Source organism: Mytilus trossulus, chromosome 14 (genome assembly GCF_036588685.1).
Source record: "Mytilus trossulus isolate FHL-02 chromosome 14, PNRI_Mtr1.1.1.hap1, whole genome shotgun sequence".
In the NCBI taxonomy this organism is placed as follows: Eukaryota; Metazoa; Mollusca; class Bivalvia; order Mytilida; family Mytilidae; genus Mytilus; species Mytilus trossulus.
In genome coordinates, this window is record NC_086386.1 from 24,593,085 (window position 1) to 24,605,538 (window position 12,454).

At 30.4% G+C, this 12,454-nt stretch overlaps 1 protein-coding gene across 1 annotated transcript; it reads right to left on the reverse strand.

Annotated features, from left to right (window-relative positions):
* Positions 1-4,075: 4,075 nt before the first annotated feature.
* LOC134696842 (complement C1q-like protein 2) lies at positions 4,076-6,295 on the reverse strand. The gene is made up of 3 exons (XM_063558795.1): positions 6,207-6,295; positions 5,078-5,152; positions 4,076-4,478 (listed from the first exon to the last, which is right to left on the reverse strand). The coding sequence occupies exons 1-3, from the start codon at positions 6,283-6,285 to the stop codon at positions 4,090-4,092; spliced, it is 543 nt and encodes a 180-aa protein (XP_063414865.1). The 5' UTR covers positions 6,286-6,295; the 3' UTR covers positions 4,076-4,089.
* Between the last annotated feature and the right edge of the window lie 6,159 nt (positions 6,296-12,454).

Here is a 12,454-nt window from a genome sequence, read left to right on the forward strand (position 1 = left end):
ACATCTGAAGTAGATCTTCTGTAATACATGATGTCTTTCCTACAATACACAATACGAACAAGTGCAAAAGTAGGTTAACCTTTCACAGTTACTGTTATTTGATTCGTTACAGATATGATCAAACACTATTCGCTGCATGGAGTTCTATGAAATTTATAAAAATGTTCTCTACGGATGCAACCAAACTATACGGTACCAATCGATTTATTTAATGTAATTTTCTATATCAACAATATGTGAAGAAACCAAAACTTTGAAAAGATTTAAACATATTTAAAAATGTCATTAGCAACACATTTACAAGATGACTTGATTGAAAGATATTTAAGATGTCTAAAAGAATGCAAATAAACAAACAAACAAACAAACAAACAAACAAACAAAATAAGTTAAATAAACAGATACAAATGAGTAAATACAAGCTCAACAAAAATACAACATCGTATAAAAGAATAATGGCTTATGCTGAAAGATAGAATAATTCAGTTCGTAACTATAATAAAAAAACATGCGTTTTTTTTTTTTTTTTTTTTTAACTCAGAGTAGTTTTCATACTTTTACTTCTAACACATAAAGTCATCAACAACGTATGCATGCTACTTGTATAACTATCTACAAGCCGACAGCATATTTGCTTCTTTTTTTAATTTCGTTTATACATATAAAACATTTAAACTGTGTTCTTTTAAATTCCTGACAATCGTTTGATACCCTAAAGTTTTATTTGGTAATGACATGCGCGCTAAACAGAATAAATCGCAAAAATAGGTATAATGTACAATTGTACTTACAATTGAAAACGAGGAGAAACAATTTTAAGAGTTTCGTCAATTTTCATGACATGTATTTCCCACTGGACGTTGGTTTAATATACACTTTTTGAGGCTTACCTTAGGGTATAAGATTTTTTTCATCTCTAAATTGATACACCAATACACATAATTAATCACACCTACCATGACTAGCATTACAGTCTTCTGAAACACCCATAGTTAGAAAGGCAAAGATAAACTGTAATATCATCTTCATAGTGCTCACTATTGTTGGATAACACGAATGATCTTGACAGCTTTTATGCCAATGTTATACATCTAGTGATAACATTGCATGTCTTAAAGTCAATACAAAATGAAACCTTATATTTTAACAATGTAACAGCAGTAATGAACATACTACTAAATTTTATCATCGGTATAAGGAAATAATTCGTAAATATAACTCAACATGCAGACATCTTATACGTTCAGGTATTTCACATCCAATTTTTTATGGAAATATTCTTTATAAAGCACAAACATGTCAGTATTCTCCTCAGAAACTAACAAAACCTTTAAATAGACTTATTAGAAGGGGATATAGTTACGATACTGTTGTCAAGTCATTAAAGATTACATATTTTGGCTTTAATATTGATTCACTGATAGGGTCTTTGCATCGGAACTAAACACATTTTTTTCTAAAAAACAGTTGTTGGCATGACACGGGTTATGTTCTTCGAATATATATTTTATGATAGTATGATACTAAACCCCTAATGGGAGGGATTGTGCCGGATATTCATATGATGAAGACATAATCTTTCAATCAGTTTAATTGAGGTCTGGAGCTGGCATTTCAGTTAACTGCTAGAAGTCTGTTGTTATTTATGTATTATTGTCATTTTATTTATTTTCTTTTGTTACATCTTTTGACATCGGACTCGGATTTTTCTTGAACTGAATTTTAATGTGCGTATTGTTATTCTTTTACTTTTCTACATTGGCTAGAGGTATAGGGAGAGGGTTGAGATCTCATAAACATGTTTAACCCCGCCGCAATTTTGCGCCTGTCCCAAGTCAGGAGCCTCTGGCCTTTGTTAGTCTTGTATGATTTTATATTTTAGTTTCTTGTGTATAATTTGGAGTTCTATATGACGTCCATTATCATTGTTATATTATGCATATTTTTAGGGGCCAGCTGAAGGACACCTACGGGTGCGGGAATTCTCGCTACATTGAAGACACATTGGTTGCCTTCGGCTGTTATCTGCTCTATGGTCGGGTGGTTGTCGCTTTGACATATTCATCATTTCCTTTCTCAATTTTATATAGTATTAATTCCAGAAAATGATTGGAATTTACATCATTTTGAATAATATTACAAATTAATATTCCCAAATCAACAGAGCCAATTTAAACCACAACATAACTTTTAAATTTAGTAATTTCTACACACCCTTTTAAAAGCATCGCCATAAATTGAGAGGATATGTTGCAACTAGACATTAAGCAAACACTTATTACACTATTCGCCCTATCAACCTCTTAACTATTACATTTGGTTTTACTAAAGCCATTCTGTGTTTTACCTTATAAGTTTCTGAAATCTTCTCATCGATGATAGCAAATGTTTGTATCTGAGTAAACATACTGTTAATACAGTTTATATATTATCAGTTTACAGAAAGAAAAAAAAAATCAACGTTTCAAACATAAAAAAACAATTCCAATAATTTTGACGCTTTTGTAAAATCTACAAAACATATTACGACCCCAATATTGTTAGAGTCTGAAAAGTCTATAACATCTTGAATTTGTTTCAGATTAAACATAATAAAGTTTTAATTCGGCATAACTGGTTTGGTTTTCATTGATATTTTAAGTGATATCCTTAATCTTTGAGCAAGAAGAGTTGACACATCTTTGGAGTTATTGTAAAGAGGTAAATCAGAACTATTCTTTGTCTAGAAGCTTAAGATATTCCGTTATATCTATATTTGAGTTAATATGTATTTGTACTGGTACGGGTAAACATGGTAAAAGTTGTCTACCGTAGTCAATATTTAGGACATACACATACTATAATTTAAGATAATTCAAACATTGTCTAAAAAATTCTACCGAAATGCTTTAAGGCCAAGGAGATATATCAAATTTCGTTTTAGATGCCTTTTGCTCCGGGAACACAGTTATTGTTTGCTTTTCGTTGTAATCGTCTGATTTTTGTTTTCCGTTTTTTTCAATCCCCTTCCAAATGAATTTCTTTCTTTTTCATGCCTCAAATAGGAAATAGGGGGATAATATTTCACTGTAAAAGAAATCGGGTCATTAGTTTTGATGTCAAGTTGTAAATTTTGTCCAGCTGAAAGAGGTCAAAAATAGGCATTTTGGAAGCTGTCAAAAAATTTCAAAACCGCCTTAACATAAAAATAACAATATTTTGAGCACGAGCAAAAGTTTTTTTTATAAAATTGATATAATTTGTACGCAAAATATTACAACACATTGTAAAATTATAATTGAGAAAGTGGAGGTGGGACTTTTAAGAATTAATATGCATTGTCTAAAAGAAATGGACTACGAAATAACTCGGACATGTTATGCATTCCTCAACTTTGTTTCCATCATATAGTTATTCTTTACGTTCACTATATTTCTATCTTTCTGTCATTTTATATTTTTCGGTTAACTTTTTGTTTGAAACTTCGACAACAAGAAAACATTCAAAAGATTTTTTTTATTTTATATTGTCGATTTTCCTAATTCCACATGATATCATTTAGAGTTTATCACTGGCCTATTATTTTTCTCTCCCACAGGAAATAGAGATTGTTCTTTTACCTCAACTCAACACATTTTTGTCTAGAACTAACTTGTGCCCCTTTTACCTTTTCATCTTGCTCTCCAGACGTGACTTAATCGGTATAATTTGTTTTAAACCAATTTGACTTATGTAATTACATGTATACACTGGTGTACAAAATATAAAGCTTGTTATATATGTTGAGTTTACTTGTCCTTTTATGCGCTTCATCTGAAAGTTAGTGTTTTTAATGATTAGAAAAGTCCTGTAATGAGTCATGAGCAGAAAAACACTCTTCTGACTTAAAAGTTATTAAGATGCATTTCATTTTTATACAACGATTAAAATTGATCAGTAGTACTGAAATGTTCATGACTAAACAGTATTTTTTGGGAAAATATTTTTAAAAAGGGTCGCTCGTATCTTTCACAATCATCGAGAATAAAGTTTAGATATTGATAAAAAAAAATACAAGTATCAACGCATGTTATATAAATCAAGTCAAAATATGAACATGTTTTTATTCCTTTATTGTAAAAGGTAGCCACTGAAATAAGAATTACGTCCGCCGTGTAGTTTTTCACCACTTGAAATTCTGTGCTTTATGTAAATGCGATCCCCTTTCTTCAGTTCTACGATGAATGTCTGAGATTGAGAACCACTGCTGGTTTTGTTAGTATATCCGTTAGAAAAGACAGCATCATTCTTTCGCCATTCATAATGAAATGTGGTACCTCCATATGCCATAATCATAGAAGACAATATATAAAGACCATTTTTAGGTGCTGTGAAAACTCCAGTGGTTGGATTGTAATGGTGTCCAATATTTGTTTCTACATCATCAAACTTTATCACATTGTTAGACAAAACTGGATTATTTTTCAAGAAGGCCAGGAAAGCAGTTCTCTCCTTTCGTCCTGAAACGAAAACATTTAACTTTTAATTAGGAAAAACTTTTATATATATCAAGACCACTTTAATTCTTGATAATATTTTGTTTTACATATACAATTTCAACGAATAGATTCAATATCTAAATGCTATTTTTATGAAAGTGCAGTGTAAAAATTGTGAAAATAGTTTTTTTAAATACCGTCTTATTTATATTAATACTACAAACATACAAACTACAACACACATCAGAAAAAAACTCAAACAAAAAAGCAACTTTACAATAATATCCTATGAAACTTTTAGTTACTACAGTGCAAGATTATCACTTCTATGTGAGAACAATAACCGTTGTCAGTTTCTGTAAATAAAGGCAACAGTAGTATACCAATGTTCAAAACTCATAAAAAAACAAACAAATCCGGGTCACAAACCAAAACCGAAGGAAACGTATTAATGTAAAATACTTCTCAAAGTACAAACTAATATGTATTTATAACGCTTAACACTAAGAACATAATAAATAAAGAAATCATTTCTAAGATTATTTGATCGGTTTTACAACTTCTGTGTAATTCCTTTACTTTTAAGACTTGATGTAGGATTTCAAATAAACAAAACATACCTGGTTTTATGTCACTTTGTCTGTTAACTCTTATGAACATCTGAAGTAGATCTTCTGTGATACATGTTGTTTTTCCTATAAAACACAATCAAGAATCAAGTTAAAAAGTGAGTTCATTGCACTCAGATACTGATTGATGACTGATAAACTAAAGTTTATATTTCCAATATAATGCCCTACTCGATTCGCTGCATGTAAATGTCAATCGGAATTTACGACTTAGCGAATGCAACCTAATCTGAAAATAAACATCAACAAAATACGTTATAAGATCTAAACACGATACCGATCGATATATCTTATCTATTTGTAAATATATTTAACATAATCAGCACAGAAGCGCCTCATTAAGCTGTGAATATATTCAGCAAAGACTAGCAATAAGGTAATTTACAACAAATGTCCAAGAAGACTTCTTTCGATAAAAACGATTTATAAGAACGAAAGAATACAACCCTAGGAAAAAGTCAAACAAAACCTATCCCAAACAAACAAACTCACAAAAACAGACAAAAAAAAAATAAACAAATAAACAATCAAACAAACAACACATAAAAAATATAGGCTTAAGCAAAAGAACAATATTGTCTCAAAGAAAAATGGCTTACGCAGAAAGGCAGTTCAAAGTTCTTAAATTCAATTAAGAAATAATGTTATAATTCAATCTAATATTGATGGTTCAACGTCACTGTAAACTGCATACTGTTACAACACCACAGGAAGTTCATAACAAATCAGGCATGTCATAACTGTCTGTTTGCAGCATGCCAGCATTATATTTGCAGATTTTATAGCACAATTCAAATTAACCTTTGAAATATGATTTTGAATTCCTAGAAAATCATTAGATACTCAATAAATAATATGATGATTAATATTCACGCTGAACAGAGTTCACTGAAAAGCAGATTCAATTGTATACTTAATCTTCAGAACGGATAGAAGCACATTAAAAAACATCTTTATATATATTTGTCTTCGTTTGTTAAACAAACACTAATGATATTATTTCTGCTATCAGCCTCTCATTACATTAGGTTTACATACGGCATTTGTTTGGCTCACCTTAGGATTTAAGATTTGTCTCAAATATCAATTTATTAATGAAACATAATAAAATTACACCTACCATGACCAGCATTACAGTCTCCTGAAATACAAACACCCATAGTTAGAAAGGCAAAGATAAATTGTATTGTCGTCTTCATGGTGCTTACTTGTAAAATAGCAGGTATGATGTTGACAAGTTGCAGTTAGTTTTATGCCAATGGTTTACATCTAATGATCACATTGCATGTCGAATAGTCAATACAAAATGAAACCTAATATTTAAACAACAATGTAACCGCATGAATATAAACTGTCCAAATTCCTGGAAATATTTTTTTGGTATACTGAACTTTAACTAGCTCGCAAGGTCGAAAAGACAACCTTATCATTTCTCTTCATCGGTTTACGTCAAATAATTATCAAAAGTCACAGGCTTATAATTCAATATGTTATACTCGCGTTTCGTCTATATTAGACTTATCAGTGACGCTCAGTTTAAATTAGTTATGAAAGTACAACATCTTCGAACTGTTTTTGTTTTGTAAAGCACACTTTGCAGAAAACATCCGATCCAATTTGCAATATAACTTTTGAAGTCAATTTTTTCTTCCTTTTTTTATACAGACCCATCGTCAGGTTTCTATTATTTTTCTTTGGTTTTCCATCTCAAATATATTTAATCTTTCTGGGTTTTTTTTCCATTTGTTTTCTGTTATGATTTCCCAGGACTGTAAGATTAAATGCTTATACTTTAGATGTTTCCTCTAGATCTAAATATAATGTATGCCCCTTTTGCATTTCTAAAAATCATAATACATAATGTAGAAGTATTTTCTATTTTTCTTATTTATGGCATTCCTCCTTTATCATGTCTGGAAAACACCACTAGAGCTTTTAATGATTTATCTCGACGATTTTATCGAAATTAATATGTTAATTCATAAACACTCTGTTTTATTTCTATTTTGTAAAAAAACCAATAAAAAACGTATGAAAACAATTGTATATTTCGATATCATTGAGTATTCGTCATAAACCAAAAAACGTAAATAGAACAGAACTTGGATAAAACAAAATCATTATTTCTAATGAAATTGATCGTTAATAACTGTATCAAGTCTTCAGAAAATGTAAAGTATCACAATTGTACACAACAAAAATTACTTTTAGATTAAGAAGTATCTAATGTTAGTCGTTAATGACGAAGAAAATTACTACCAGTTCTTGGTGAAGTTCGTGTTGCTTAGTCCCTAGTTTTCTATGTGTTAATGCACTATTATTTGTATTTTTGTCTTTTCCTTTACTAGTCATGGAATTGTCAGTTTATTTTCGATCTATGAGTTTTCATGTCCCTCTGGTATATGATTTGATGCTGAATCTATTATGGTTTGATATTTCAGAGTTAAAAGTCTTTACCTGTAAAATTTTTATAAATAATTCGCCGGTTGATCACTAATATTATTTTACTGACATATATTTACTTAAAACCTGATACAATTGTTGTATATATGAATACTAAGGTAACATTTTAACCTAGAAAAAAATCTCATTTCAGCTTGATGAACATTTAATCGTCAGATTAAAGGGGATTGTTTAATTGCAGTCTTGATATAGCTGTTAATCATTTATTCCATGGTTTTGTCTGATTTTGTTGAAAATTTTATTTGACTGCAAAATTTAGAATGCTCCCTGGCATGTTCTCTCAATTTTCTTTATCAAATTAATACAAATTACGCATGACTTGAGCAGGGTACAACGTACGCTTTCAAAGATTACTTTCTTTACTTTAACACGTGTATGTCAATTAAAGTATACTCAAATATATTTATTTAACAGGAAAGGATTTAATATTTTTAAAAAACCTGAAGTTACTTAGAAACATGAGATAAACCTATAATATATCTTACCTATAATACTTTTTGTATCGAGTTCTTAGAAATCAAATAAAGGTAAATTACATAGCTTGAAAGGTGAATTATTAGTTTACTTCACAGAAGTTTGAACCTGTGGATCAAATATTGGTATGTTAACTTATATAACAATTTGTTTTATTTTGGAATTATATAAGAGTAAATGTAAAACAAATCAGTCCTTTGATGATCTAGCAATTAGCGAGTCATAACTGAAGACATATAAACAATTTAAGATTTTTTTTTATTGAAAATTTAGATAACAATATTGATATAAAATGCTAATTAGGAAATTCAGCAATGCGACGATTAGGTTAGATTTAAGTTGGTGTTATTAGCTTTTATTGTGATATATTTTTTTCATAGAGGAAATACATTTATTCAAACATGTTTTCACTCTTTATCAAATCTGTCGATAGAACAATAGGAAGACTTTTGAAGAGATGTTTTTAAACAGCGTGTCATACTCTATCCTCCATTGATTTCTATGGGATTAATGAATTTATCTATGCTTTAACCTCTATCATTTGAGCTGTTTTTCCTTTATTTTTCACTTCTTCTCACTTTCGCACCGTTACTGTCAGCGTGGTATTGCCAGGTTGTTTTTGTACACTCATTCGTGTATTTGAATGATATTGACGTGTATCTAAAATACATACGAAAATATTTATAAAAAAAATGCATACGTATCATTTTCCCATTATCCCTTGATTTATAAATTTTTAAGGGAGTTGGTGTTCATCATTATACCTATGTTTTTGTTGTGTAAGTCATTCAAAGAAAACAGGTGATATATCAATATTAAACACAATTAAGGGAATTTGGCCATAAGCATATATATATCTGTCATTGTTTTGTTAACTACCACATTTTTAACGTGTGAGTAGGTTAAAACATAGAGATACATACCATTTAAAGATTTATTACACGTATATTTTACACACGAGATAGTTTTATAGATAATTAACAGGTAAGAATTTAACACCAGTATTTAAGACGCTGTTGCGTAGAAATATGTCATAAAACTCCTTTTTATTTTACCTAGTTATACCTTTCAATAATGAATTCTTAGAAGTGGAAGATATGAAAGGAAGAATATTTTCATGATCTCGAAAGAAGGGTTTGCGAAGTTTGATTCACACAAATATCAATAATATTGATTGAAATTGGTATGTTTACATATCTATTTTTAATATTAAAACTCAAAGTAAATACAACTGAAATATTTGAATTTTACGATAAAAATGTTGATTAGAAGCTGTCATAATAGATACAATCGTTTTACTTTAATATATTATTTATCAATGAATTTCTGAACAGTATACATGTTTACGTATTACATTCTTTCCTGGAATACAATCAAAACGAAATTCTTAATGTTTTGACTAAGGTACAACTATGGAGGTAACTATACCAGCGAATATCGATATATATTATCGATGTTGAAATAAAAAGGAAATAATTTAAATAATCGATGAAGCGATTATGTCTTTTATAGTGTACATATTCATATTATGGCAGTACTTTAAATCAATCAAAGATGCATCACTTATAACTGGTTAAGAAAATTACGCGACAGTCGTTTAGATATGTTCAAATCCCGTAAATCAGTAAGGTGGATATACATCAAAGGACAAACAAAACCTGCTCGACTTAAAAAAAGAAGCTAGACAGGATGCATCGACACGTTAAATTTCTCAAGAAATGCATGCATTGATTCCGCAATATAGAATAAGTGCCACAGTCGGTTAAGGTCCCAGACGATTATACTGGTCGATGAAATCTCATATAATTATAAGTGATGCTGAGTTAACCTTTTGCACTGATTTGTTCTGAATAATTTTACGTAAGGAACTCGACCCTGTAAATGAGGTCCGTAATTGTAAATAGTTATCAAAGGTACCTGGATTATAATTTAGTACGCCAAACGCGCGTTTCGTCTACATAACACTCATCAGTGACGCTCATATCAAAATATTTATAAAGCCAAACAAGTACAAAGATGTTACATGCACTAGCGTAAAATATAAAAAAAGATATGTAAACGTTATATACTAGGCAAAAAAAGAAACATTACATTGGTTTTTAATTTGAAAATATCACATATGATAATTTAAAATATGTTCATGATTAAAACTAGTAACCTGAATGATTTATCCATCAAATTTACTCATTTATGAAAATATCGGAAATGACGTGACGTCTTGTTCTGATTTTAAACACACAACCTTTTTTTTTTTAAATTTACCTGTATAGAAATGAACTCGAGTCCTTTTGGTTATTAATTGTGTCGAACACGATTGTAAACAAAAGGTCTCATTGAATGTAAACGCGTCACAAACTGCACGACAAACCCATGGAAGACATATCAACAGAATATAGTTTCTAACAGTTCGGAACTGATTGCGTCAAGTTGTCCTAAGAACTTGTCGTCCTTTGAAGGGACCTATCCTTACACAGCGCCACATGATGGCTCAACTTCATTGGACTCGGGTACAGATTCCATGGAATAGGCAAACATGAAGATAGGTTCGTTTACCGATGAATCTAAATTCAACTTGAAATTTAGCGACGGCTGATTCAGGGTCTACTGGAGGCGCAATGAACGATGGTGCCGGAATTATGGTATAGGGCGGAATAACCAGGAATGCACCGAGCTCAAAATCATCGTTGGTAACCTAAATGCAACAAGATATATGCGACGAAATTTTTGCTCAGTTGTTCTCCCATATCTCCGAAGACATCGTTTTAACCACTTCTTTTTAGCAGGACAACGCCCGTTGTCACATGGCACACATTTCGAAGTTTTTTTTTTCGGAGAATAACAATATTTGTGTGTTGCCTTGGCCAGCAATGTCTCCAGATTTATCGCAAATTGAAAATCTTTGGGACGAACTTGGACGACGTTTCAGAAATAGACAAAAAGACTTTTGTTCGACGTCTTACTGATTCCATGCGACGGAGGAGTCAATTGGTCATAAATGCAAGAGGTGGTCATACAAGGTATTGACATGTTGACCTGAATTCTGTACTCGTTCTGCTAAAATTGTTCGAAAATGTGCCATATTTGTTTTCAATTTAGAAAAATTTGTTATTGTTCTCTTCAAAATTTTGTAAGCTAACTATTCCATTAACTTATTGTTATCAATTTTTTGTTATGAAATTTTTTAATGATCTTACAAGCATGTAACGTTTCTTGTTATTTGATGGTAATTAGGGTATGTTACTGTTCAGAAATGTGAAGTTTACAATTGACAAATTGAATTCAGCAATATAGCACAGATTCTCGTTACAGAACGAGCATTATTATTTTATGCTAGGAACATTACTTTACCGAGATCAATGTTGTATGTGCCAAACTTACCATTATCATGCTAAATAACTTAAAGATATATTTCTCTCAAACTCATCGCGGATGTATAAATACAGAAGTTATTCAGCAGATTTTGTCACACAAAGTTGACCTAACCGGTTTTTTGATATTCTTTATATATCTTTTTGTTCATATAGCTCTTTATGCTTCTATGTGTTTTTACATTCTTTGCTTTCAAATGTTTAGATTTTAGCATTGATCAAAAAGGGCTTTGACGGACGCATTACAACTTATAATCTATATTCTATATTCTGTTGTGTCTGTAACGTTATGTATAGTGTGATCAAACTACTGTGTGTCATTGTAGTTGAGGAAACGTCTAAAACATCAGTTCTTTTTAGTTCTGATTTTGTTTTATATTCATGAGATGATTTATTATTTATAATAACCCTTTATTCCATTACATCTCCTGAAAAACGATAATAAAATAGTATTTTGGAATATACTCGTGCATTAACGACACATACCATAAACTGAACACTATTAACTGTCCTAAATTGAGTCTCTGTTCTGTTAAATTGAAGAGTCGTGATATAGAAAGTATGACACAATATGCAACCCATAAAGAATACTGAAATATATAATGTTTGTACTATCAATTTAACTACAAATATTAACGACACATATCTCCGAGGAACCAGTAATGTCTCACCTGAGGGTGTTTTTGTCTCTGAATTAAATCCACCATATAAACGAATTAGAAAACGAAATGCAATAAAAGATTGACAACTTTTAAATATATTTCAGTCATTAAACAGTTGATATATTAGATGGTAACAGCAATAAAAAAATATGTTGCTATTATTACGAACGGACTGCCAAATAATGATAAGTACCAGTAATAACACACTATAAACAGACCAGTAAAAGCCACTAGCACGTACCTGCTAATCGAAAAATTGCTTCAATTCGGATTCTTTAAAGTTAACACTGTTCAACAAATTCAATTTTATCAACAACTTCTGAAATTGTTATTCACTTTAGTAATAGTAACACTAAAGCAATGTGAATTTAATATCAATTTTGAATTGATTGATTATAATA

Excerpts from the sequence above, each read along its gene's own strand:
- LOC134696842 (XM_063558795.1), bottom strand. The coding sequence starts at position 6,285 with ATGAAGACGACAATACAATTTATCTTTGCCTTTCTAACTATGGGTGTT. Across the intron at positions 5,153-6,206 it reads AGACTGTAATGCTGGTCATG|GAAAAACAACATGTATCACA; the intron begins GTAGGTGTAATT and ends TGTGTTTTATAG. Across the intron at positions 4,479-5,077 it reads ACAAAGTGACATAAAACCAG|GACGAAAGGAGAGAACTGCT; the intron begins GTATGTTTTGTT and ends TTTTCGTTTCAG.